This window comes from Populus euphratica, unplaced genomic scaffold (genome assembly GCF_000495115.2).
Source record: "Populus euphratica unplaced genomic scaffold, PopEup_1.0 scaffold271.1, whole genome shotgun sequence".
Classification (NCBI taxonomy): Eukaryota; Viridiplantae; Streptophyta; class Magnoliopsida; order Malpighiales; family Salicaceae; genus Populus; species Populus euphratica.
The window spans coordinates 626,748-654,592 of record NW_011499926.1 but is presented as its reverse complement, the minus strand read 5'-3'; the positions used below and the strand labels follow the sequence as shown (position 1 = coordinate 654,592).

Genomic DNA, 27,845 nt, shown 5'->3' with positions numbered 1-27,845 from the left:
TTATTATATATATATATATATATATATGTATGTATATATATATATATGTATGTATGTCTGAAAAGCATTCATGTTGTAAAATCGTACTTCAAATGGAATAAGCTTATACTGGCAAGAAAAATGGATATCATAAATATAATCTTTTGAAAATTAGCGTCTATAAACAATCAACTCAATTGATATATTGTATCCTCCACTAGGAACTCTTTATGGAACATCTGTTCAAGATTAAAAACAAAAAAACTCTGTTTGGAGCCAGAGATCTCGTTGAAATTCTAAGACGATTTTTCTTGAAAATCTTGGAATACCATATTATTCACTGTTAATATTTGGATAAAGAAACCTAGAGTGGTAAATATCCAAAATAATTTTCTAGGAATAATAAATCAGCACACATCCTTGAAAGAAACCTTGATTATAATCGAGCACATTTCAATTTTTTACTCCACGGTTTACGAGCCATGAGAGTATAAAACACTAAGACAAAAAAATAGGTTTTTTAAAGCACCCTAGATTTCTAAATTTTTGTCCCTCCTCCTTGCGATTTACGAGTCACAAACTCTTGAAATACTAAGGGAAAAATGAGCTTGTAAAGTACATGGAATCTCCTTGGATTTCTATCTTAATAAATTTAGTTAGAATTTAACTGAGAAAAACTGATGGGATTAGAAAACATCAACACCATAGCAATTATAAGATAAACCAAACACCAAGCAGCTTACCTTAGGTATGGCGTACTAGGGGTGTTAACATCTTCCCTTTACGCAACCAGTTCCTTACCTTAGAATCTCTGAAAGACCAGTTAGGTTTTCTAGTGACCATAATACTAGGTGGCGACTTCCTTTTACACAAAAATAAAATTAAAAGACCCCAAAATCAATTGATAATCGTTGTGACGCCGCGCTCCGCTCGCGAGGGTGCGACATAGGTTATGAGACCGACCACCACAGATATTGAAAATAATTTTACGCCCAGTAAGTCAAGCATCACCGTGTGGTCCACCAATGACGAATCGCCTGATGGATTGAGGTGGAACATGGTCTTCTTATCAAGGTTCTTCTCAGGGATGACTGGCTTGATAACATGCTCTTTGAGGTCAGCAGCAATCTCATCATTGGTAATATATAGTTTCATCATGTTGTGTGGAAATTAGAACAGTGTGTACGCGAACTGAAACCCTAAGGGCGATTCGTGAGATGACAAAGCACACCCTGTGCAATACCAGGGCTCTGCTGCTCAATGTTAACCAGGACATTGCATTTGTCTGCTTCATGACCAGCATCATCAGAAATAAATCCTATCGAACGACAAGTGTTGCGCACAATCTTCTCATAATCTACTTAATTTTGCTTTTGTGGTGATCTCTCCAAAGACCATAGCCATGTTCGTCTTGGTACAAGTCTCACACGCAACCTTGCTTTCTGGATCTTGCTGAAGGCAGGCATCTAGGATTGCATCAGAAATTTGATCACAGAGCTTGTCAGGTGACCCTCATTCACATATTCTTAGACTACTTGTGAGGTTGTTTTTGCAGTTAAAAAATATTTTCAAAATATTTTATTTATTTTTATATTTTTAAATCGTTTTAATGTTAAAAATAAATTTTAAAAAATAAAAACATATTATTTTAATATTTTTTAAGTAAAAAGTATTAAAAAAACAACCAATATTAGAATCCAGACACTTCCAATTTTAATATTAATAAAAAAACAACCAATATTAAAATCCAGACACTTCCAATTTTAATATTAACTTCTACGTAACTCCAAGTCTATTAACTTGTTTAAGTCCTCACAATCATGTTGAAAGGGTAAACAATTTTTTTCTTAATTAACGACTGAGCTATAAATTGAAAGTTCTTAATTTGCTCTCTGAACTTAAAGTAGGAGGGAGATTCTGTTATTGTTATCTTGAAATAGATTGTATATTTTGGATATTTTGTTAGAAAAACTATGACTATATATGAATTGTTGTTAGAAAAACTATGACTATATATGAATGCATCCACATATTTGGATATTTTGGGATAGAAGTTGGCATAATTAGAACAAAATTGATCTGGCAATCCTGGGTGCTATAATTGAAGTTGCTACTAAAATTTGGTCCCAAATACAGGGAAAAAAGGAGAGTAATGAAAGCTTAAGTTAAGGGTGGAGTAACAGGTTAAATAGCAATGGAAATTGCCATAAATCAATTTAATACATGAATTATTTGGAAAAAAAAATAATTCGTTCACTAATTGTGAAACATTTCCGCTTATTCAAATTAAACATATTCATTACAGAAGGCAATTTGATACCAGAAGCTTCATTTGCTCTATCATCGGTTAAAATGGCATCAAAGGTAACTAAGACTCAGCCTGTTGATTGAAGGGAAACTCATCATGGCACTGATTGCTAACTTCAAGTGTTGAGAATGTGTCCATTCCCAAGTCAAGCACAACCTTACCTCCAGTCCGCTCACATTGCAGAAGGACCATATTGAAATTATAACATCAATTCCTGATAGTTTATATATACAAAAAACTATCATGCTGAAATACTCCATGTTCCGTGCATTCCAAGTACATTTTGTCCAAGCAGGCAATCGATGATAATCTCATTACTGAAACTATAATCACTAACAGAGCTGTCTCTATCAGAAACAGATAAAAAAAGATTATGTGTTCTGCAAAAACCAATTGAAGTAGGGATGAGCTAGTGTATCAATTACTAGTGTAGTATTGTCTCTCCATTCATTAGGCATCTTCCAAACACATCCATGGAATTCTTCTTGCTCCCTTCATCATCTCTAAAAATAAAGTTCCAAGTCAAGATTGAATTTTTAAGATTTAGAGGGAGTGGTGACCTATTAAATAAAAAAAATAAGGGATTAAAATGAACTTTTTGAAAAAAATTCAGTGTTATTACCTATTTTACATGTTTTTTGCACTTTTATCACCTGTCCCTCAACTCAACATTCTCTTCAAAAAAAAAAAAATGGAATTGGATGTTAATTGATGCTAAAAAAAGGTTTAACTGTACCAAAAATAAATACATTCAATAACCAATTTTTCGTTTGTTTTAATCACCGTTGAAATCTAAAGTGACGATGAATATAAAAAGTAACCGTTGATCCAGGTTTTGATTTTCCGCTTGATGGACTATCAGGCCCTGTTTCTTCCTAAACTGGGTCGACAGAAATGGACCGAACATATCAAATCCGGGCCACGTGCGCACTAATCTGACGCAGGAAACGAAACTTCCTAAACTGTTCGGAAAAAAACCCTTTCGGCCCACGAGGCGGCCCTCTCGAAGTAGGGTTCCAGACCTCACCTCGCTCTCCTTCCTCCACTTTCAGCTACCAGCAGGTGGCGGATCACAAGCTGAAAAGTCTTCCCATCGTGTTTCCGTGTCTCTCCATTCGCATCGGGAAATCCCATCCTTCTAGTTTCGGCATTTCTTACTCACCAACGAGTCCAATGGGATTTTAAAACTCAATTTTCATTTTCACCTGCAAGACTTAAAAAAAAATAATAAAACCTCGCAAAGTCTATTTTCAAACAAAAACACCATTTAATCATTTAAAACTCTAGAAAATCCATGATCAGAAATACCTTTATAGAAATTAAATTCAAATAAATTACAAAATTAATTCCTGATTAGAGAATGGGATTCAAAAAAATCAAAAAACAAACAAAACCATTGAAGAATGATTCTGTTTTTAAAATAAAACAAAGCACGTTCAGATGTACACAATTAGCGCTCATCAAAATTAAAAAAAGACACGCATAAAAACGAAGAGAAGCACTTTGGTCAATATTGATGGCTGGTCATTGTTGGCGAACCATACGTCTCAAATTTGGGAACCTGAACAGTTGTTTTCTTTCTTCCCTTCCGGGTGCCCTGAAAATCCTCCCAACGGTGCCGTTTCACTCCATTCCCACCGGAAACTTCCATCTTTCTCATATTCCAGTTTAGTTTCGGCATTTTTTATTCACCAACCAGTCCAATGGATTTGTTCTCACTCATCAATCTGTTGATGCTTCTCCTCTCCAGAAAGGATAACGATGTTTTCTTGAGTTTTAGCCACCATGACATTGGCAAGAATTTTGGTGATCATCTCTACAAAGACCTCAATTCTGCTGGGATTCGCACTCTTAGAGATGATGGTGGAATCTACGCAGGACAAAAGTCTGATATCAAGAAACCTATACAGGAATCCAGGATATCGGTTGTTGTGTTCTCTAAAGACTATGCTTCTTCAACAAAGTGCCTGGACCAGCTTGTGCACATCATGGATGCCAGGAATGAAACTGGGCTCGTTGTGCTTCCCGTTTTTTATAACGTTGATCCGTCGGAGGTCAGTGAACAGAAGGGGTTGTTTGAAGAAGCGTTTGCTAAACACGAAAAGAGCTTCCATAAGGAAATGGCTAGAGTGGAAAGTTGGAGGGCCGCTCTTAAAGAAGCCGCAGACCTGGCAGGAATGGTGCTGCAGCAAGACAGGTACATAAGTAATTGCATAATTGTTTTACCTTTTCAGATCTTTGCCTTCCAGTTTTTTTCTGGATAATTTAACTTAGCTATCATCTAGAAAGGAAACACGAATCTTATCGATTTAAAATGGGTCAGTCTTAGCCTTTCAAGACCAGATTTGATTTGTTCTTGGATCCAAAGGTTGCGCAGCACTTTCTTGTTGTGTTTGTTGATTGTCAAGGAGTAATCCCTAGGACTGATCGTGCATATAAAAGAATAATAGGGACCACAGTGTAGAACAAGCTCCCCATGAACGCTCCCCAAAAAAGCAACTTTTTAAATTTTTTTGTGTCAATCTAATCCTTTTTCTTTGATTTTTTTTTAATTCAACCTTATAGATAATGGGTTTTTTTTCGTAATAGCAATATGCAATGCAATGAAAAAGTAGTATATTTTTTTTATTTAAAAAAAGCAATATTTTTCATAGTGCATACATAAAAAACAAATTATAAAATAAAAAACACAAATACTTTAGTATAGTTCAATCCATAGTTAGATCACTCCTTTAAACGTTAGAGGTCCCCGTTTTGCAGCCACACATGAGCGAAGAAACTTCCTAGACAGATTAAAAAAAAACCCAAACTTTGGCTTTTCTTCTTTCTTCCAACTCAGAATCACGTGAGATCTGCATCTCTTCCAACACAAAAATCTTTGTTTCTTTCGACATATTTCTCTTCGTCAAACCGATGGCTTTCAACCTGGTGACCCAAATTTTGATTCTTCTCTCGTTGATGCCTGGTACTTACGATGTGTTCTTGAGCTTCCGCGGCAAAGACACTCGCAGGAACTTCACCGACCACCTGTACAAAGCGTTATCTAGAGAAGGGATTCCCACTTTCAGAGACGACGATGGAATACGGAGAGGAGAGAACATTGAGTTAGAAATCAAGAAAGCAGTTCAAGAAACAAAACTATCCATTATTGTGTTTTCTAAAGAGTACGCTTCTTCGAGATGGTGTCTTGACGAGCTAGAGATGATCATGGAACGTAGAAGAACTGTTGGGCACATAGTGTTTCCAGTTTTCTACGATGTTGATCCATCTGAGGTGGGGACCCAAACAGGGAGGTATGGTGAAGAGTTTGCTAAGCATGAGATACATTTCAAGGACCGGGTGGAGGGGTGGAGGAAGGCTCTTAAAGAAGTTGCATACATGGAAGGAATGGTCTTAGAAGACGGGTACTAGCTTCTTTTTTTCTTCGAAATTTATTACATCGGTAGCTTATATTTTTGAACCAGCTAAGCATTTAGGAATACTTAATTTGACCTTGATCATTCGATACACGAACATCACGGTTGAGCCACGTAGCTAGGCGGTTGTTTTTTCTTGGTAGTTAACATGTGAGAAGACATTCAATTACCTGGAACCATGATTGCCAACTATCCTAGGGGAAAAGAGTTTGACGAGAATGAAAGAAATCTTGCAACTTACTGGAGAAACGATGACATTGAAGGGATGTTGTTGGACATTTCAAAAATTAGTTTTGAAAGTAAATTAAATTCCAGAGTCTTCGCAAGGAAATCCAAACTCAGATTGCTCAGGATTTATAATTCTGGTGTTCAAAATAACTGTAAAGTGCACCTTCCTCAGGGCTGGCGTCAAGTTCCTTTCATAGGAGATGAGATGCTGCACTGGGATGAATAATTGTTTTTGGTTCTTTATGATAACTACAAGACGCTATCATTTAGAGAGGAAACAAGAATCTTATCGATTTAAAATATGCAAGCCTTAGCAATTGTGAGCACCTATCTATGCCAGATTTTTACAAAGGCTATAAATTAACCTTGAGAGATTGAATCTTCAATTTTGTTGTGCAAGTTTTAATATGGTCAAGGTTACTTCACCAATTCAATACCGAGACAAGCTTATTGATTTGGATCCAAGAAACTGCACATGCCTTATCTCTCTTCCGAGTAGATTTTGTTAAAGATTTCCTGTCTCTTAACCTCTGTAGCTGTTCAAATGCCAATAAAAAGCATGCAGTTGGTACCAACACATTGAAAACGATGCCTTGAACTTCAATTGTCATGGTGCTAGATTGCTAATAATCTCAGTTAACTGTCTGTTTTATGTCCAGAACCTGTGGCTGTGTTTGATATGACGTATATGGAAAGGATGTTTTGATAACCCTTTTCATTTCGTGAAGCAAAAACATTGAAGCCATTCTAGAAATGCCAAAAAATAAACGAAAGAAACCTAACGCTGCCTTGATTTCATTACTGAAGCTATAATCACAAACGTTTCTGTCTTTTTCAAAGAAAGAAAAAACAAAGGTGTTCTGCATAAGTGCACTGGTCGATTTAGAACTCTCCCTCCTAAACCAATTGAAGGAGGGATGAGCCTGTGAATCAATTGCTACTGTAGTGTTGTCTCTCGATTCATTAGGCATCTTGGAAACACATGCATGGAATTCTTCTTGCTTGCTTCAGCATCTCCAAGTTATTGATAATTGTATGACATGTTTATCCGTACTTAACTATCATGGGCATTCAACTTACAAGTTCATTTAAACAGTAAGGGGATCTGAGGATGATAAACAAGGGCTGGTTTGTTAATTAGCCTCAATTCAAATGTAATTATTTTTGTTTTTCATGTTCTTTTAAAAAAGACCAACCAAGCTCATTTCAATCCTACTCTTAGGATCGTGCATTGAAAGTACTCTTAGGATCGTGCATTGAAAGTTTGCGATGGTATATCCACACAAACACCAGTACTAGAAATCATGGTATCACCTCGTACTGGACATTTAATGTTCATCATATATAGTCTGGTTAAGTTGCATAAGGACAGCCATAAAACTAGAACATACTGAAACAACCGCTAAAAAACGACTTTCAAGTTATAGAGCACCTTTAAATCCCCCACGACAGCCTCCATGAATGATAATAAATCAGCTTATCTGTGCTTTTAGTAAAAAAAAAAAGCTTATTCAATTAGTTAGTTGTGCTTAATTTCAGAAACTGTCATTTTTGTACTTCTTAGTAAAAAAAAGATGATTCATGGAAACGTAGGTCATCTTTTTATCACTCGGTCTATCTACGTAGCATTCTCTTTGGAACTTAATTTGTTCACAATTTGATTTGTTCTTGGTTCGAGCTGCCTTAATCATCATGTTAAGAGGTTATGCAGCACTACGTTGTTGTGTTTATTGATTGTCAAGGAGTATTCCTTAGGACTCATGCATGTTGATAAATGACACACCGTAGTGCAATAGAGCCGTTTTGTTCCCTGTTTATTGAAAAATAATTCATTGACTTCTGAAAAAATAGTAGAAAAATAATGTTAAGATCTACAAGTCTTTGCAAACATGGACCTCTCTCAAGGACTCAAGTCCCTTTTCTGAGTAGATGAGGTATTTACATAGGGATGGATATCTCTGAGATGTTTGCCTTGTAATTAAATTTTGATCGGAACCCTTTTTGAGCCTGAACTTGAGCTATCATCTAGCAAGGTTAAGCTAGTCTGGGAAGGAGACCAGAATCTTGGCAGTTTAAAAAGTTCAACCTTGGCAATTCTAGACCTGCAGAGGATAGATGAAACCTTGAGACGTGGATTTGGTACAAGTTAATTTGGTGGTGTTTCTTAATTTGTTAATTCAGCATCCACCCATTTGCATCGATGTATTCCAAGCTGAATTATTTTTGTAGTATATGTCTCTTCTATGTTGATCTGATGAGGAATTGGCAAATTAATCCGTGATTTAATTTGTATGAATGTGTGTTTGCAGGTACGAGTCAAAGTTCATAGAGTCGATTGTTAAAGAGATCGCAGATAAACTCAACCTCTCACTGCCTTGTCAATATATTCTCTTTTATTTCATTTTTTTAATATAATAATAATAATAATAATAATACGTCCCCAATTATTATTTTAATGCAAAATGTATGCATGGACCTGAAATCGCCACGAAAGCCCGTGAAAAAGAAGCTGTCAACAAGCACGTAAAAAATTCTATGATTCAGAATTGCTACTTTATGAATACAACAAAGACTAACCTGACCAGGGATATATATTTGAAGGCAAATGCACTCTAATTTTCTGGTCTTAAATGATCAGTTAGTCAAAGTTTCACGCACTACTGGAAGCATCAAGCCTGCCGTTATAGCTCTAGCTAGCGTCCAAAAACAATTATTTCGAATTTACCAGTCTCAAATGAACAAACAGAACAATCTCCCGACATATGTTCAACTTACACATTTGTCCATCTACTCCTTGTATGTGCAAGTTCTCTACTTTCATGTTCTGTCTAGAAACAACAATAGAACAAGAGTCGGTCGGAGCCCTATCGCCAGATGACCCTTTCATGCCTCATTAAAGATCGATGGGGAATTGCTATATCAACCAAAACCACAAACATCGCAACCATCATAGCCCCATATTGCTTATACTTCTACACTCTCCAACAAGTAAGAGCAGAGCATAGCAATCAAGGTTACTGTCCCTCCTCCTTCATCCCTTGCTACTTGTCAAGTCCACCAAAGTTACTTTAAGATGCCACAGCAAACACAGAAGAGAAGGGATGGTCCATAATTGATTTCATCCTTCTCATTTGAAACAGCAAAGTCCGGATCAAAGCTTAGAATCAACTTCAAAAGAAAACAAATATTTGTCCCGCCTCTCCTCAGTGCATAATTCATTTGGTTATATACTTCATGTTTAAGAAATTAGGATGCCTGTGATGAAGCTTTGCATTAGTTTTGGGGCTGGAAGTTATTCTAGGAAACCTGTGATGGAAATGAAGCATTATGGGGTGAAGGAATCATAGACTTTGGTGTGTGCAGCAGCTGCACTTCTTATACCTGAAGGCTGAAGCCACTGGCTTTCACAAAGAAGAGAGACCTCATGATGATAGAAAACCATGGAAAGGAATTTACACCAAATATTATTTTGATTGTTTACTTGGATGATACATAGCTAACCCTCTTTCTTGCAATTTGGTTTCTTGTTCTCCTTATATGGATTTGTAACGAAAGCAATGACTTATTCTTCAAGCCCATGTTAATACGGTATGGTTGCATTTGGTTAGTGTCCTAGGGAAGGACAGTACAAAAAAACAAGAAATGTGTTTGGAAGAGACGGAGATACAAACTTAAAATAAATCTACAACAATTTTGAAGTGAATTTCTGTAAGAAGGAGACATGTCTAATCTGTTCAGTCTTTATCTTTTCTATCCCGAAACACTAACAAGACAAAATGGAATTAAAGCCAGGTGTATGGTTGATGAGACTTGCAATGCACTGGTCTGGGATGCAGACTGATGAAACCAAAAATAAAAAACCATAAGAAGGAGCCAATCCCAAACCTAAGCTACAAGAAACCACAAGGTGAATGCGTTTGATACAGTTTATGATATTAAAGAATCCAACAGAACCATTGCAGCTGTGTAAATCAAGGTGAATTTTCAGCTTGGAGAGGCCTGGACACAGGTTGAATACATAGCAAGGAAACGACCAGCCACAGGTGCAATGAAATTTGAAAGCGGAAGAATGAGAAAGGAATATCAAATACAACATTACTGGACAGAATGAAAACAAACAGAAGATATGATACTGGAAGTTTTTTATAGACCGCCAGACTAAGTCGTTGTACAGGTTTCATTCTGTTTCAAGTTATGGAGGCCTGTGTTATCTCCCAATTTCATTAGGTATAGGGACAGAAACAAACATCGAGAAGTTTTTCTTCTATTGATGAATACTACTTTTGATTCCGATGCCACTGCTGGAATGGTAACAAGTGTTATCCATTCAAGGGCTTAGCATCACAGCTTGCCATTGCTGAGTTCATGGCTTACTGTGGTAGTTGGTTGCTTTCGGGTGATCTAACGGGAGACCAACATCAACTGAGAAAACTGTTCAGGATAATGAAGAGGTAGCAGCACTGCGTACCCTGTTTATTAATTTAGTTCTTTCAGCTGGTATCACTAGTTTATTTATACTAGTATCAGTATCTTCTTAGCTTCCAATTGATTGATTTCTATTGCCAAACATCAATCCTTTGTAAATCTTTCTTCTTTTCTTCAGTTTCCGATTCTGCCATTATATTCCTACACATTGGGATTCTGAATCTTACCTTTACTGTTGAACCCAACAAGACTTTGTAACAATTTCTGATTTAATTTTTGCTCCGATTATGTTGGACTGGAATCTGGTTTTATTTATGTTGTGAGGCACTTTGTTTTCATTCAAAGTAATCTTTGAGCTTCCATTTTGATCCAGGGCTCGAGTTAATTTGCTAATGATCTAGGCTTGATGATTTATGCTGTCCTGCTATAGTTTCTGCTGGTCTTTCTCTTTGTATTGATCTTTAATCTTTTTTCTTCCCCCCCTGGATTGCTACTTTCAGAAATAATGTGTAGCTTTCCGAGTGTTATTTTCTGTTGATTCTAATTAATTAGGATGTGGTTCATAGGATTTGTCCTGGCAATTTTCTCTAACAACCCAAAAATGCTTACCATTCTTTCTTTCCATACCTGAAAATGACAAAATATACCTGCAATGGGGAGGCCAGAAGAAGAAACAAATGGTGCAGAATCTTGCTGATGATATGACAGTGGACGTCCTCTCAAGAACTCGCACCAGCTAAGCCCTTGGGTAAGGATCGTGGTGTTTGGAATCTACCTTTTGTTAGCGTTATTCGTGAAGGAAATTCCATGGCTGACCAATTAGCGAGACAGCCTGTGAATCATTGTGGCTGACGTTTGGGGTTGCAAACTACCTTGCGCCCCCTCCCCTTCCTCGCTCTATCTCCTTCAATCCCTACTCTTGTCTTTCCTGCAACTTTGATGATTTAAATAGTGTTTTATATTGTGTTGATCATTTTTCAAATAAAGCATGTGTTAAATTGCTTAATGAAAGCATTCATTGCTACATTTTTAGTCTAATTTTGAACCTAAATTGTCATTACTTTTTTCTTCTTCTGTTTTTGGCACCAAACCATATATAGTAGCCATCTTCAATTATGGCATCCATGATTGCCAACATTTCCGTGTCTAACTTCAAATACATTAAAAGAAATACTACTACCAATTAATTATTCTATTTGATCAAAAAATATATCAAATATCACATTTCCAATTCAACCAAATCGTACCAAAAACAAGTTTTTTGCTATTAACCTAAAACAAACAGGAAAAGATTACAGTTAATTCAAAAGCTTGAAACATTCCTAGTTAGTCCAAGGGATTAAACCTCTAATGTACTGGTATGTACCTAGCAACAACATGCTTTAACATCCACACAAAAAGACATTAATCAAGTCTGGTGCCAGTTCTTTCTATACATACAAACAGGCGTTTCCACTATGCTCCCATGCAAGGTCATTTTTTGCAATCTTTCTGGGACATTGCAACAAGTTTTCCGCCTCCCCCATTTCTCCAAACTCCATGAACCGGCAACAGTTCAAGCATATCGCTGTCTACACCTGCTTTCTCTTCTTTTTCATCAGGATCAGCGTCAGAATTACCAACATTGGGCAGTGAGGCAGCGGAAGTATCACCGACACGGTTCTTAAGGAACTTTGAGGCTTTTTTCTTAGGTTTATTCCCTCCTCCCCCAGCCCCCACATTCTTCTTTGAGTTGACACCATCTGGCTGAGCGACAATTTCACTATTTGGTTCCATTGACAAATTTAAGTTAGTTTGTTTGTCGACTAAAATCTTTGATTTGCCTTTTCCACCATGATGCCCTTCGTTTGGTAAGATCTCCACCTTATGACCATCTGACAAAATGTTCTCTGAGCTTGTGATACCATTACCATCACACTTCTCTTTGGCTTTCTTTGAACTTTTCTAGCTTTTGGAACGACCATTGTCAATGCTCAAACCATTTTTAACAGAACCATTCTTCCCAACGGTGCAATTATGAATCTCAACAAGCTCTCTTTGCTTCTCAGCACTGGGAGAAAGTCTAGCTAGTTCAAAGACAAGATGTGATAAGCCAAATTGATGCACGTAGGCAAGATACTCTTAAGTATCAATTATATCCCGGAGGTACTCTGGATATTAATTTAAATGCACAGAATTTTTCCTCATTAAATTCCAATGCTGCACTAATTTTTTCCACTAGAGCCTTATTAGAAGATTGAACATACTCAACCTTAAGCAAAGGTGAGGCACTTCTAGACAGAGAAGGAGCACTGGAAAGAGATTTGTGAGAGGTTCTGTCTACAGGATTTGGAGCCACAGTACCTTGACTGACCTTGCTGTTACTATTTGAAGTCCTAGATGAACTTGCAAAATCTGAAGAGACAACAAGTCCATTAGTCTTTGATGGTCCAACCTGAGCAAAGCTCCGGCTTTCTCTGGGATGAACTCAGAGAACTGGATGGAGATAAAACCTCAGAATCTGAAACGGGCCTTGAGTGGTAAGAAAAACTAGCTAATGAGACAGGATGACTGTTTGCTGCTGGCAATTGAGGACTTCTACCATATTTCGGCAATGCAAGCAAGTAGCCATTGTATTCCCACTCAACCCACCCAAACCATTTCTGGATCTCTGTTGGTTGCTGCTTGGAGGCATCGGAAATGGAGGAAAAGGGGTTTCTTTCATTGGTACACTCCTAGAGTTCTGTCCTAAAACATGATTATATCTTGAAGATGGCTCAGAATATGTGGAGGTTAATGACTAGAAAGGGCTAACAATTATATCAATTTCATGTTCCTCTCTGGGAGTACAAACTGTTTGGGCATTTGATGAAATATCACAAGGCCTTTCAGCATTGGCTGTCAGATGGCTATCTACAATGGGCAAGTTCATTTGATAGCTTGATGGATTCGATCGACTAACATGCCGATAATGTTCATTAATTTGCTGAAACCGGAAACTCGTAGGTATCTGGATGTAAAAGATGAAAGAGGCATGTTGTAAATGAAGAAAGCAGAAAATGCCAATGACATTGGTAACGTCCAACAATTAAAAAGATTGAAACACACCTGAAGTACAGCACTACGCTTAGAGCGAGACAAACACCCTCCATGTTCCATGGCATTATACCTCCACCGATATCAGAAATACACAAGTCTTCTTAGTAGTCACTTAGTACATCCAGAAAACATAAAAAACAAACTCTAAATATTGATAGCCAAAAGGAAAAGATGCATCATTAAGACTAATAGATATCACCTTTAATTCGGATTCAATTGCAAAAACAATAAACTTTTTTGCAAGGCAAGCCTCATCTTCGCATAAGAAATGTTCTTGATGAAAATGGATATGAGACATAAAGTTTGGTATGTTGATTAAAAAACAAAGCAATCTCGACATATAATGAAAAAAAAGCGAGTAAGACATATGAAAACAAAATATAATCAACCTCCAAGTTATCTTAACTGTTGAAGTATTCATATTGTTCAGGATGTTGCCTGCATTGAACAAAAAACAAAATGGACATACACAAAACGCTAAAATCATGAAAGCCTTTTTAAGGGAAAAATGCATGGGTTACCTTGGGCATATGTGGCAAGTAAAATGCTCAGTAGACAAATGCAAGTAAAGCTCATTATCTCCATAAAAAGGATTCTCACAGAACTCACATATAGGATGTCCTGTAAATCCACCTCTTTCACTTTCACTACCATCAACCACCGAGTCCCCCGTCCTCACATGTTGAGTCAATTGTGCTCTATTCTATAACTTCTGCTCACTTGTAAATATCTGGTTCAAAACTTAATCGAGTCAGGGAACACAAGCATGCCTGCTAAAGCAAAGACCATGTAAGAACGATAATTTTTCTTTGACATGGGACAATCAAATCCTACCGCACATTCTACATAGTAATCTCATTGAGCTCATTTCAATACCATTTCTAGATCTCATGTTCTAACACTCCATTGATGTTCATTTCTTTAAATACCAAGCTGAGAAGCAAAGGTTAACAATGAATCAACTCTCACCTTCCTACCTTCCAAACACAGACCACACATAAACAGCCTATGCTTGTGAAACAAATGCCCCTTCAATTGCTCAACGCTATTAAACTCTTTTGACCTTCCATCCTTCTTGTTGCAAGCATTGCATGATAACCTACACATAGCTTTAATCATCTTATAATGATCAAAATCATCAAAATAAGCCTTTGTCCCTTCATGATACCAACACTCCCCTACTTTACCCTCTTTTCCATTAACTCCACCTAAACCCTTCAAGTCACTTATCATCCTCGTATAATCCCCTAATGCCTACAAAAACCAACACCCAAAAATTAAAAAGACCAAAACTTTACAGTATAAAAGTCAAAACCCAGAAATTAAAACCATCATAAACAACCAAAACTTTTCAAAATATAATAATCAAAACCAGAAATCAAAAGACAGTTTATGTAATAATCAACCTTAGTGACAAAGATGGTGTTGGTTTCCGATTTGCAAATGGTTTCTGATTTGCAAATGCAGCAATGAAAATCATTGCAGATGAAACGAAGACGAATTATGCAAGTAGAGCAGACTTCTTTACGGAGACATGGTCCATAAGCAACCCATTCAAGGGTATCAGCACAAACAGCACAGGTATCATCCATTTTTTGATCAGTCGAGTGAGAATTTGATGGAAAATTATGAATACATCAAAACGGTTTTTTTACTGTTTTGATGTTGCTATCAATGACCATGAAAAGGTGAGAGCTTTTCGCCTTGGATGTAGTGTAGCTTTTTTGTGAAGAAAGCAGAGAAAATTAGGCTCCTTTTTTTTGGTGTTCTCAGGAACCAGACAGAAATTGATCGAGACTTGCAAGAGAAACGGACAGACAAGGACAGCAAAGGTGTACGGGTACATTATGTAAGGACGCCAGGTCGTTGATGTGATTACTTGACTCAAGGATTTGGATTTAATAAATTTGATTAATGATGTTTGAGATTCTGAGTTTTGACAAAACATGTTGGAAGATTTACTTGTATGGATATGATGAAGATTGATTACCAAATATGGACGCCCATGTTTTTAAATTTTAGTTGAACAGAAGTCCAGGAGGAGTGTTTCCACCAATTATCTCTCATCCATTGGTTTCATCCACAGCATGTATGGGATTTGCTCTTTGAAAGGTTGAAGCATAGTGATTTTCACATGTAAGTCTCTTTTGGCATTGCAGTAAAATTTTTCTTTTTAAAATTTTTTGAATTTTAATTTTTTTTGTTTATGATTTGTTTTGATATTTTTAAGCAAAAAATGTTATGAAAAATAATTTTTAATACACTCAAACAAACTCAAATCTAATTTAAGATTTTATTTGAATTAAGGTTTGGATTATAAAAATTTTAAGTTATTTATGTTTATAAATCAATTTAAATTTATTATTTTTATCCAAACATAGTTGTTTCAAATTTTTTTAATTTTGACTTGGATCTAACTAAATTTAAATGAATTGACAAAATCATAGCTTAACTTATTATATTATTTGAATTTAAATAAATCAATATAAAAACCAATTCAAATCAAAACCCATCATGAATCCCATCATATTATTCTACCAAACAAAGTTTAAGTATATTCAAACCTCAAAGATTTTCAAGGGCAATGAAAGGAAGAAAGATTTTCAATTAATATATATGCGAATAAATTAAACAATTATTCTTATGTTTATGTACACAATATAATTAATCTTTCATTTATATATATGAAATCTTTATGGCCAAATTAAAGATATATATGGACTAATCTAAGCATACTAATATTCAATGCATCTTTTGTAATGTTTTGAATATAAAGACATTAGAAAATATAATAAAGTTCTTGAAGGTTTAAAAGTTGGAATAAATGAATGAGGGGTATAGTAATAATTGAATAAAGAAATGATAATATAAATAGAAAAAAAAAAGATCTGAATATTTGAGAGAGCAAACCGTGAGAGAGAATGGAGAAATAAAAAGAAGAAGAGAAAAGAGAGAAATTAGAAGGAAAATAAAAGGGAGTTGAAGAAATAAATAATAAATGTAAGATTATGATTAAATGTATATAATATGTTTTCTTTAGCTTTAATTTCAGTTTCGATGAATGTTAGGGCTTTAAAAATTTATGTTTTGGGTTTAATTGATGAATTAAATTGAATGTTATAAGGTTGATTGTTGTGGGTAATGGATTGTTAAGTTGAATTTGAAAGATTATAGATAAAAATGATGATTTTGAGTTATGATTTTATTTGAATGGTGAATTTGTATTAGAAATCACAAAACAACAATAAATAATTTATAAAAATTCTGGATTTACAGTTAAAGATAACTATGATAATGAGTTATGTGTGATGGAAAGTATAAAAACTTGTCTTAATCTTCAAATTAATAACATACTTTTTGAGTACCATAACATAGAATAGAGAGGTTCTGGTTGGTAGGAGACTATTAGGATCCTTCAATGTCTTAAAAAGATTTGGAAACTAGGCAAGGTACCATGTTAGATTCTTACAGCAAATATTCTGTATGGTTAAGCATTGCATGATTTTCATCCTACCTCTACACAAAAAAGACAGCGACAATCTAAATAAAAATAGCATGATATTGTGTTATTACTTTGAAAAAATAAGAATTTACTTCAAAATTATTTTAGCAATAAATTTATTTTTATATTTTTTATGTTCCTCTACTCAACTACATTTCTATTTGTCTTTTTTTTTTAAAAAAAATCAGAACAATAACCAAAAGCAGCTTTATTTTGCCTCCTGATTTGAGCGCTGCAATTCCCATGATACAAGCATCGTTTATCACAAATGGCAAATGCCTCACCTAACTATTTATTTCTTAGTACAATTCAAAGAACTCAACAACTGCTAAAAAGGAAGAGTTATGTTCCAAATCCATCAAACCATGAATCATGTTTCAGAAAAGCCAGTTATGGCTATAAGTAAGCATTTATATTTCAAAACTCGTACTCCCATTTAAGCCTATTTCAACTGTTCCTCCAAAATTACAAAATAAACAATAGAATCATTCATCCATGTAGGGGAACATGGCATGGTTCACATCCAGCTAGAATCCTGAGGCCATTGATCTTTAACTGGAAATGGGATGTGTATTTCATGCGATTTTCTTCTTCTTTTTTTAATCAAGTGTGATTTAATGTGATTAGATAATTAAGATTATATGATTAATTAACACACTGTGGTGTAAGAAGCTTCTCTTTTCTTCCTGATCAAAATCTGTGAGGTGGGGGGAAAGAGAAGAAGAGAGAGAGGGGATGTCTCAAAGATAGAACACAACATTGCAGAAAATATGTAGAACAAGTAGTAACTTAAACATAGATCATCTATTGATAGGACTTATAATATACATAGTACTGGCTAAGGGTTTGAAAGCCAAGTTTTTCATAAATCAACTAGATAATTAATGACAGACCTGAAACATAGACACTAACACAATAAGAGACACAAGCTTCAACGCAAGCACACAAGACCAAGCATAAACAAAGGACAACAAACTGAAATAAGCTTATTGAAACTTCAACGGCTAAAACGAGTCCAGACCCCTAAATCAAAAACCTCAAGCTAGACCGCCACTAGACTAACTAGCTAGAGATCCTGGCTAGTAAGTGCAGCCAAGACTTTTGATTATGGTGGTGAGCCAATGGAACCAGTACCAGGAATCCTGACACAACCAACCCCAGGGTAAGAGCAATACCCTGTTGGCCCAAGTTGAAAGACAGGACCATTAGGACTTGGGATAAAGCCACCACTGGTACCAAAGCCTCCTAGATAGTTCTGAGGATGGTCAACTTTCTCCTTGTCCTTGAGCTTCCTTCCTGCTTCAACATTGGAGGCAAGAACCAGTACGAAAATGGCAAGGATCAGTAGTATTTTTTGAGTTCTCTCCATCTTAGCACTTCTCTCAACAACACCTGGCATTGACACACTCTCTACTTTTCTCACTTGCAGTGTAAGAACCCTAGCCACCCCCCACCCATCTTATAGTACCCGAGGTTTCTAGTTTAAACAAGTGTATAACCAACTCTTTTACAAAGAGCAGTAGACATGGAAAAGAGTTAGATGGGATAGTCACTAATGATGTAGCTAAAAATTTATGTCTTGGGTCCATCACTGTCAAAAAATTTACTCCACAAACCATTCACCAGCTCATATTATGTAAAAATACTTCAATAACCTTTACTTTATCTAAAACTATTGAAGCCTGTTCTCTATTTCTAATTCTCAAGAATTATAGTTCATAATCCTTATATACTAATTAATTACCTGTCTACACTGCTGCTAATGGGAGCTTTCTACTGTAACTCAACGATGCATGCTAAACCTAGTATAAAGTTAATGCATACAGGGGTAGAAGTTAGAACAGCCTACACTTAAGGGCAATGTGGTCCTTCGAGTGTGAGTTCAAATGGAGATTCTTCCATTTCTCAAAGACTGGTGGAGCTGTCCTACAAAGTTGTGAACTGTGCATGTTTTGAGACAGAAGTTAAAGCATTAGTCTGTGTCTTTACGAGGGCCTTACCTAATAAAAACTAAGAAGCAAATGCAAGACATCTGTTTTATATATTAATGTACTTTCCATTTTCATGTCCTACTCCTCAGTCCTCACAGGTTCACGTTTACTACTAATACAATCCTATATAAGGAATACAAGGTGGTGTTTGGATGTGTAATAATAATTGTTTTTTAAAGATTTTTTTAAAATATATTAAAAAAACATTTAAAAAAAAATTATATTCAATATTATACGTAATGGAGGCAGGTAGCTCTGCATGGCCATCACCCACCACCTCAACTTGAAATTTCTTACAAGAACTGCGAAGTTAATGCATTTATTAGGTCGGGCTGGCTCTTTCTTTGTGGAAAGCCGATAGGGAACAAGCTGCACTACATTAAACGCCCTTGCCATGATAATTAGCCAGCTGCCACCCACTTTGAGAGGGAGGGAAAGGAAGAGGAAGTTATTTTGTAGTTGTGACAGGAGAGTCCGAGACCAAACTGGGCGGTAAAAAATGGGGACAAGTGGCAGGGCAATACGTTTTCTGCTCTCTCTCTCTCTCTCTCTCTCTCTCTCTCTGATGGATTGGTACTCCGGATGCTTGAAAATATAATAGTAATTGTAGTTTAAAACATTATTAATTTAGAGATATATTAAAATAATAATTTTTTTATTTTTTTAAAATTATTTTTAATATTATTATATTGAAAATAAAAAAAATTAAAATTTTAAAAAATATAATTTCAACCGCAATTTCAAAGAGCTGGACAGTTTTTTTTGTTTCAACAAGTCCAGCGAGTCAACAAACACAACTACGTTCGACACTCAGGTACCAGTGTCTGTCAGCTAACATATAGCCACTTTCTAGTCTAAAACAAACAGGAAAGGTTATTTATTATTTTAAGCTAGGCCATGATGCAGCATTTTATCAGAGAAGAATTGAGTACAAATTCAATCAACAGAAGATTTCGATAGCATGAAGAAGACATGGACTGGGAATTTCATAGGAAAATAGCAAAGTGATTTGATTGCTCAAACAATAAATTGGTAAGCTGCCAATTTACGGAGTCGAAACCGTGTCATGCATATTTCAAAACAAGGATCCAAGATTGTTTATCATAAGGGGGAATTTGACGCCAAGTATACAACAATTCAATCCAGCTTACGCCTTCTACGCTAAATTATTTTCTCAACACAACTTGCCACAATACATTTTCTTCACTCACATTGACAAAGGAAAAATTGAATTGGTTGACTATGCCGTAGACATGATGCAATCAATGGCTTGCTTGCAGATGCCTGTCATTGTGGCCTCTGGCCCATAAACCTGAAAACAAAAGAAAAAATTGTCACAGCTTAGCTACGAAAAACACAAATATAAAGAAGTTCCAAGATCTGTATCTTCAGGAGTGGAGAAATGGAAACTAAAGAAAACTTTCTAAGAACATAAAAGATCTTTTGATTTATTCAAACCACAGTCATGTTTGTTAAGGTAAAGGACAACTTGAACTTTAAAATTAAAAAACACCAGCAATACTTAAGGCACATGTATTAGATCTGCGCCCTCCTCGTAAACAAGGATTCCATACCTCAAATGCGAAAAAGGTCACAAACTTACAGATCAATATTGAAGACAGGGTTACTTTTCTCCTATTAACAGTATGCATTTCAGCGCTTACAGCTTTATTTAATTTCATAAACCAATGGCCAACAAACTCAATGAGAACTAAAAAGGAAGATTGTCATTTCATACCTCAAGAGGTACTCCCAGTTCCTCTCCTAGAGTGCGCATCTTGGCCAAACCAGTCTGATAGTTTGGACCACCTCTTCGGACATAGATGTGCATTCTTGCAGCCTTTAACTTGGATTCCTATAAGGAGGTGATGAGGAAGAGTTACATGTAGAAAAAGGCAACTTAAACCAGTCACTACTTACAGCAATTGGACTAGATTCAACTAGACTTACCTTCTCTCTCAGTGCTCGTATAATACCATTGAAAGTAGCAGCAACATCAGTGAAGTTAGCGATGCCTCCTCCAATAAGAAGGGCTCTTTTGCGACCATCAGGGTCAGAAGTGGCACACTACAATGATCAAGGAATATTGTTACAGAACATGAGTAACGACATAATTGTGAGAAAGGATGCTGAAAAAGAAAAGGGCTTAAATTTATTGTCTCTTACATCAATGACAACTCTTGCATATTGCAAGACCTCGTCCTCATTTGGAGCTCCACTATACTCTGCATAGTTGCCAAGCTCTGATGCATAACCCAAATCTCCAACCTAGTTAATGGGAAAAAGGAATTAGTCTACCAGTAAAATCAGAAAGTATAGACCTTGCACCAACCAATAAAGGGCAGGTACATTATAGCATATGGATATAAAAGCACCTACAGTATCAGCATATATAACACTGGCACCACCTCCAGCAACCATTGTCCAGATACGTCCCTTTGGGTTCAAAACAGTGAATTTCAAAGATGAACTTGTCTGTAAACACAAGAATATTGTTAATGCATCTGAATTACGGCCAAAAAGATAATGGCAGTTCCATGCATGAAAGTATAGGCAAGTAAAAGTATGTCAAAACATGCATTCATGTAATTACCTTTTCATCCAGAGAATGAATGAAGCTTTCGGTAGAACTCAGAACTCTTCCAAAAGGCAGAGGAAACTCTACATTACCCCATCTGAATGCACCAAAACATATAAGATGAGAGACAAAATATGTTAGTACTATACCTAAACGACAATCTCATGTCAACTGAAGGTTTCCTCAAAAGAGGATATGAATATATACATACTTCTTGAAGTTCTTGAAAGCAGCAGTGTTGTCCAATTCTCCTCTCATATCCAGTGGATATGGTTCCCCATTCACCAGTGTAAATGGATTCATTTCTAGAAAACTGAAGTCCAGATCTATGGAGAACAGGAAAAGCAATCAGAAGTGAATTCATTACTAGCATATATAATATTGGTGTAAGAAATTCGCAAAGAGGTCATATAAAAGGAAATATCAGACCATTCTCAATCCTTTCAAGATTCTCAAGAAAAAATTACTTACTTTCCACTCTATTATTTCATATAACATGAAAATTAAAAAGATTCAAGTACATGTGATTAGAATCTTGTTCACAAGTCAAGTAATTTCCTACGTTAAATGAATGTGCAAGAACATCCTCACCTTGAAATACAGAAAAGACACCGATGATGAAATCACCGATTTTTCCTCGAATCTGAGATAGTATTGAAGTTGTATCAGCAAATTTCAAATATATATTAAGCAATTCAGAATGCAAGTTACCCAAAACTTTCAACTCTGAGATTTTCTCAAAGAGAAACTAGAATCTAGGCACTGAGCATGTCCCATCAATTGATAAACCAAGGAACCACTTTTTACTAAGAATCAGACTTTTAACCTGTTTAATTATTTTGGTCAGTGAAACATGCTAGATTGATCATCACCAGAATTTATTAAATCAACGATAATTAATATAAAGAAACTCACCTCCAAAGGAAGTGTAGCAATCAATGGAGCACATGCTTCCAGTGTCATTGGTTTTTCAGTTGGGAGGAATATGGTTTTAACCTGCAGAAGTCCAAAAACCAAACCATGTCGGTAATTTAAATTCCAACAGCTATGAGATCAAACAGTCATAATATGAGAAGAAATGAAGAGGCACCTATCAAGATGAACAATGTAAACATACCTTATCCCAGTTCTCCTCAATTTCAATACCCCCACATTCTGAGAAGCTAATAGTGCTGCCGAGTCTTTCAGAGACAATTGAGATGTAAAACTCTTGGTCATGTGGAACAAATGGTTCAACAATGAAGGTAGTTATTGGTGCCTTACAGCCACCCATCTCAACCTAAAAAAGCAGATCCAATTTGCACATCAATCTAAAACCTAACCAGACAAACAAAAGAATGAACTTTCACGCAATTCAATCCAAAAATCACCTCAGCACCAAGGCGTGCTTTCACAAATTCAGCAACTTGAGCTAGATCTAAATTCAAAGCTACCAAACCACTCTTCCCACGCTTCCCAAATAGCATGTCAGGCTTCACAACCAATTTTGTAGATGAAAGCCATGGCTCTTTATTTGTTAACTCAGTGAAATCTGTACCTTCTGTCACCTAGACACAACAACAGATTATCTTATTACTTGTAACATCAAATCCAAAATAACGCCACTCCTATTACCAAGCTTGAATTTTTAACAGACCCGGTAAAAAAAAAAAAAAGAGCTGCAATTATAGCCAAAACCCAGCTAGAATTTCATCAAAACCAAGCTAAAGTCACCAACTTTACCAAAATATGATATAGCTAATCACTAGCTCCAAACTTGAACTTTCAAAAAACCCAGTTGCAGATTGAGTGCATATCAGAAACCTAGTTTCAATTTCCACTAAAATTAAGCTAAGGTTGCAAAATTTAATCAGATAAGATCCAATTTCCAATCCAAAGTAATCAAATCTCAACTTAATAAAAGCATAAAATACCAAATGACCACAACAATCATAGGGTCAAATAAAAAAAAAAAGGATCAAATCACACACACATGGGGGGAGATTGAGAGGATGGGGAGATATTAACCTGAGCAGAGCAGATCTGAAGATCAATACCAGAGAGACGTTTCAAGTGCTCTTTCAAAAGTCTCTTAGAATCATACTCTCTTATCTTCTTTCTAGCCATTTCAACAATTCAAATCAAAGATGATCTACAAAACAATGAAACAGTGTACAATTTGCAACTATGTTATTACAACCTCTGCCTTTATATTACCAAAGAAACAGAATTTTGAAAAAATTAATGAAATGAATTGTCTTGTTTTGCTTAAAAGAGAAGATTAGAACTGACCAGACAACAGCAACTCAGCAAGGTTGTGTCTTGTAAGAGAGAGGGGTGGTTTAGCTGGTTAGTTGGTGTCTAATAATGTGGGGCATGGTGGTAGGCGATTTGCACGAGGAGGGGAAGCTAAAATGGTTAGTCAAAGTTGTTGATCAGCTAACAACTCAATCACCATCATCATGTGTTTTTGTGCCCACAGGCACTTGTATTCGTAAATGAGAATATATGGTTGTTGTTTGTTGATTCAAATTGAAAGGAGTGTTTTTTTTTAATGTTTTTTAAATAAAATTGTTAAATTAATTTTTTATTTAGGTTTTTTTTAATACTCTGAATATTTTTTTTAAAAAAAAAATTGTTTCCTGAAGGAGTAATCCTCCTCCTAAATCATAAGAGACAGAAATATTGTCAACTGGACTTTAACTTTGTTTCATGAAGTTATTAGATACAAAATTGCTTAGTCGAGCTTGCATGCCTCCACCAAATTGAATCAAGATTGTTTCGTGATTTGACTCCTAGAAGAAGTCGGAGAATTGTTTTTTATGTGAATGCATTTGTTTGAATATAAATATCCTATTTAAAATTAAAATAAAAATCAATTATTTTCTCATGTATAAAAGTGGATTTGTGCGTGAAATTATTCTTTCAAGTGTCTTGAGTAACTAGATATGAAGGTTTTAAATATTGACTCTCTTGATTTGGTCAAATATTGGCATTAGGTTTTGTTTATTGGAAGATGTGAAATGATGGGTTTATCCGAACGGGATTGGCATAAGAATAGAAGAAACAGAGGAGGTGACCGGGCTCTTTGGGAGTGAATTTTCAACTACATTTGAGTATTTTTTTTTTAAAATGTATTTAATTGAAAAAAATAAATTAATATTTTTTAATGATTTTAATGTATTGATATAAAAAAATAAAAAAAGATAAAAACATATTTCAATTTATTTATAAATAAAAAAACTTTTAAAAAATATCTTGCATCATGATAATTATAATATAAAATACACGCGGAATCAACTGAAAAATCAACAAAGAATTAAGAAATAAGAAAACTAAATACATGGATTAATTTAGCTCATTATAAAATTGTAAGAAATGTTCTAACGTTATTTTACTGGTCAATGTTTGTCGTCGACGGTTACTAGGCTACCACTGATGGATTGCCTTAAATTATTGGTGGCAGCTGAGTCATGAATCAGAGTCCAAGCAAACAGGAACTTGAATATATATATATATATATATAAAAGAAATACTAACAAAGAAGAAGCAATTTGAAGGTGGCAACTGGGCAGTGTGCTTCATCGTCCTCTCCTTCACTCCCCAATTTGCATCATTTCAAGTCCTTTAATCAAAACACCATTCAATTTCTTCTGCATCTTATGCACTTCATGTTTTAACTTGGGTGTATGATGAATCAATTTATAACTTGATTTAATTAAGTTTTAAAAAAAATAAAAGAATTAATCTAGCAAGAGATTATTTCTATCCCTTCAATCCCGTTAAAATTTAAATTAGCTTTTAAAAAATCAAAACTAATATTAATTTAATTGATCCGAATTAATCTAAATAATTCATAATTTAAATCTTTGTTTATATGAGATTTTATTAGAGTTTCATCAAGTTGTATTACTCTAGCCAATTTTAATTATTCTTTTTCTTTTTTAAATTTTCACACAAGCTGAAGGTCGAATGCTCATCAATTGAATCATTAATCATTAAATTTTACTTTCTCAACTCCATATTTTCTTCATATTTAAATTTATTTTAAAATAAAATAATATTATTTTAATTAACCCGAAGTACCTTACGAACAACACATGACTTGAATCTTCTGGGAGCTGGACAGATCTTCATCAAGTTAGATGACTCAAAACCAATTTTAATTTTTTTTTCCCCTTCTTTTGTTTTTGAAATTGTAGCACAAACTTAAGGTCAAATGTTCATCGATTGAGCCCTTGCCCATTAAAGTTTACTCTCTCAGCTCTATATAACAAGTTGGAACATAATTTCAAGAGGCTGAATTGATCACACTCACTGATGCATCTTTATGACTTTACTTTGTTATAAAAATAAATTAGCCTAAACATAACCTCCTCCAAAAATATTTAATAATAAAACTCAATAAGAAATCTCTTCATTTTTAATAACATGATACATCATCATCAATACACCCTATCATAAAGGGAGAAAAAGAATCCATTTTCATCTTTTTTTTTACTTGACAGTATGCCCATATTGGGCAGCAAACCTAACAAGGTCATCAAGCTGCTTTAACTCAAAAAACCCATCTTTGTCAGACTGGGCAAGAACCTTGTCTGCATATTCAGGAAAGAAAAGACCAAGATCATTGAAGGCTTTCTTCAAGTTCTTTTTGCTAAGGACATTTTTATCTTCAAATTCCTTGAAAACCACCCTTAATTGCTCATCACTCAAAAACATCCCCATTTCTTCATCAGATTTATGATCAGGCTGCCAAAATACCAGCCAAGCATAACACACTAGTTCATCCATCTCCTAATCACTAGCAATCAATCCATCTCCATTGGGATCCGAAAACACTGGTGCCCTGTCAGCTCTGACGTCATTCTACTAGCACCCAACTCAGAGAAGGCAGCCTTCTGCTCATTCCAGCCAAGAACATAATTGTCAAGATCCTTGACGTGCCTCGTGAAAATCTCCCTGATTTGCTTTGCTGTTAAGGGCTTGTCCCTTGTTTTTGTTGCAACAACATAGGGTATGACGACACGAAGGATATTGTTAACAAACTTTGCTCTCATTTCACGAAGCTTACAATTTGGTGCAAGATCAATCTCCTTGAGGAAACGGCTCCATACATGATCATGATCAAGGGAGCGTTTCCGGTGATTCTTTTTAGGATTCGCGGTGAATACATAAATTTAATGTCCAGATTTTCCTTTTTAAATCCTGTCGGGAAATCAGCACGAAAAGAATAAAATTAAGAACATTTCTAAGCTAAACACAGGCTGTTCTCCAACTCCACGTTTATTTTTTGAGAAGAGACTTGTAAATGTATACTTAAAGCTCGGTTTCCTACCACGGTTCAACCTATTATTTAAATTCATAGTTTACAGGCTAAGTTCAATTCAATCCAGAATTCAAGATAATCTTGGGTCATATCTAGCCTTTAATTCACATCAAAATTTGCAATATCCTTCTCTAAACTGTCGATTTATTTTGATTTTTACCAGATGAATCTATTCAGTACATGGATGGAAAATGTTTATAAATCAAAGATACAAGAGAGTTGACTCTAGGCTCTCGTATCCTGCATGATGTTGTTGGTTCGAAAACTTCATAAACAGGTCTAGTTTCAATCTGTTGCCTCATTGATCAGGGGCGGAGTTAGGAAAAAAAATTAAGAGGAGCTAAATTAAAAAAATTATTTTAAAAAAAATTAAAATTTCAATTATTTTATAAAAGAGAGGCTGAAAAAAATTTCCTTGCACGGCCCCTGCCACCCCCCCTCCCTCCGCCACCGTCATTGATGACTGTATTTTAGCCCTAACTTTGTGTCGTCTTGCTATCGAAAGCGTTTTGCTTGTATGCGATGCTCACTGCTTCATCATGTCTCAAAGTGGTAATTGTATGTTGACGATTTAAGGCTATATTATTATTATTATCAAAATTAATTTTTTTCATTTTTAATTACCCATTATAAATAGGTAAAAAACTTGACAGCATTGCTTTAAAAAACTAGATGTTTTTACTTGGAGAATAAAAAAAGTTCAGTTGGTTGACTAAATGAAATTTGTTGAATAAAAATAATTCTATATGGACCAAAAAATTACTTTACCATAAATTCTTAAATTTAAGTTTAATTTGGTAAAAAATATTTTTTTATAAATGAAAAAACTATTTTACAAAAAATTCAAATCCCAGCCTGAGATTTAGCAAACGGATATAAATTAAACTTAAAACTCATTTTATTTAGGTTATCTCTACTCTAAAAACTTTAGAACCCTACAAGCCCTTTTAACTTTTCACTTTATATATTATAAAAAAAAAATTGTATTCTTTTAATATAGATTTAATATAGGGTAAAGAGTTTTGAATTGCA

At 35.1% G+C, this 27,845-nt stretch overlaps 2 protein-coding genes and 2 pseudogenes across 2 annotated transcripts; 1 reads left to right on the top strand and 3 right to left on the bottom strand.

Annotated features, from left to right (window-relative positions):
- LOC105135754 (S-adenosylmethionine synthase 1-like) overlaps window positions 1–3,421 on the bottom strand; it is an 8,999-nt pseudogene extending 5,578 nt beyond the window's left edge.
- Window positions 3,422–3,742: 321 nt separating this feature from the next.
- LOC105135704 (TMV resistance protein N-like) lies at window positions 3,743–8,337 on the top strand (the record flags this gene model as incomplete). Its single annotated transcript, XM_011040721.1, has 3 exons — window positions 3,743–4,484; window positions 5,275–5,691; window positions 8,241–8,337. Coding segments are annotated over exons 1-3 (1,008 nt in total), but the record flags the coding sequence as incomplete, so codon positions are not given.
- Window positions 8,338–11,609: 3,272 nt separating this feature from the next.
- LOC105135705 (E3 ubiquitin-protein ligase HEL2-like) lies at window positions 11,610–15,170 on the bottom strand (annotated as a pseudogene).
- A 4,741-nt stretch (window positions 15,171–19,911) lies between these two features.
- LOC105135700 (ATP-citrate synthase alpha chain protein 2) lies at window positions 19,912–23,954 on the bottom strand. Its single transcript, XM_011040715.1, has 13 exons — window positions 23,777–23,954; window positions 23,513–23,636; window positions 22,876–23,052; window positions 22,623–22,784; window positions 22,421–22,501; window positions 22,097–22,148; window positions 21,717–21,831; window positions 21,521–21,602; window positions 21,307–21,402; window positions 21,094–21,195; window positions 20,878–20,994; window positions 20,666–20,782; window positions 19,912–20,239 (listed from the first exon to the last, which is right to left on the bottom strand). Exons 2-13 carry the CDS (start codon window positions 23,609–23,611, stop codon window positions 20,168–20,170), a joined length of 1,272 nt encoding a protein of 423 aa, XP_011039017.1. The 5' UTR covers window positions 23,612–23,636; window positions 23,777–23,954; the 3' UTR covers window positions 19,912–20,167.
- Between the last annotated feature and the right edge of the window lie 3,891 nt (window positions 23,955–27,845).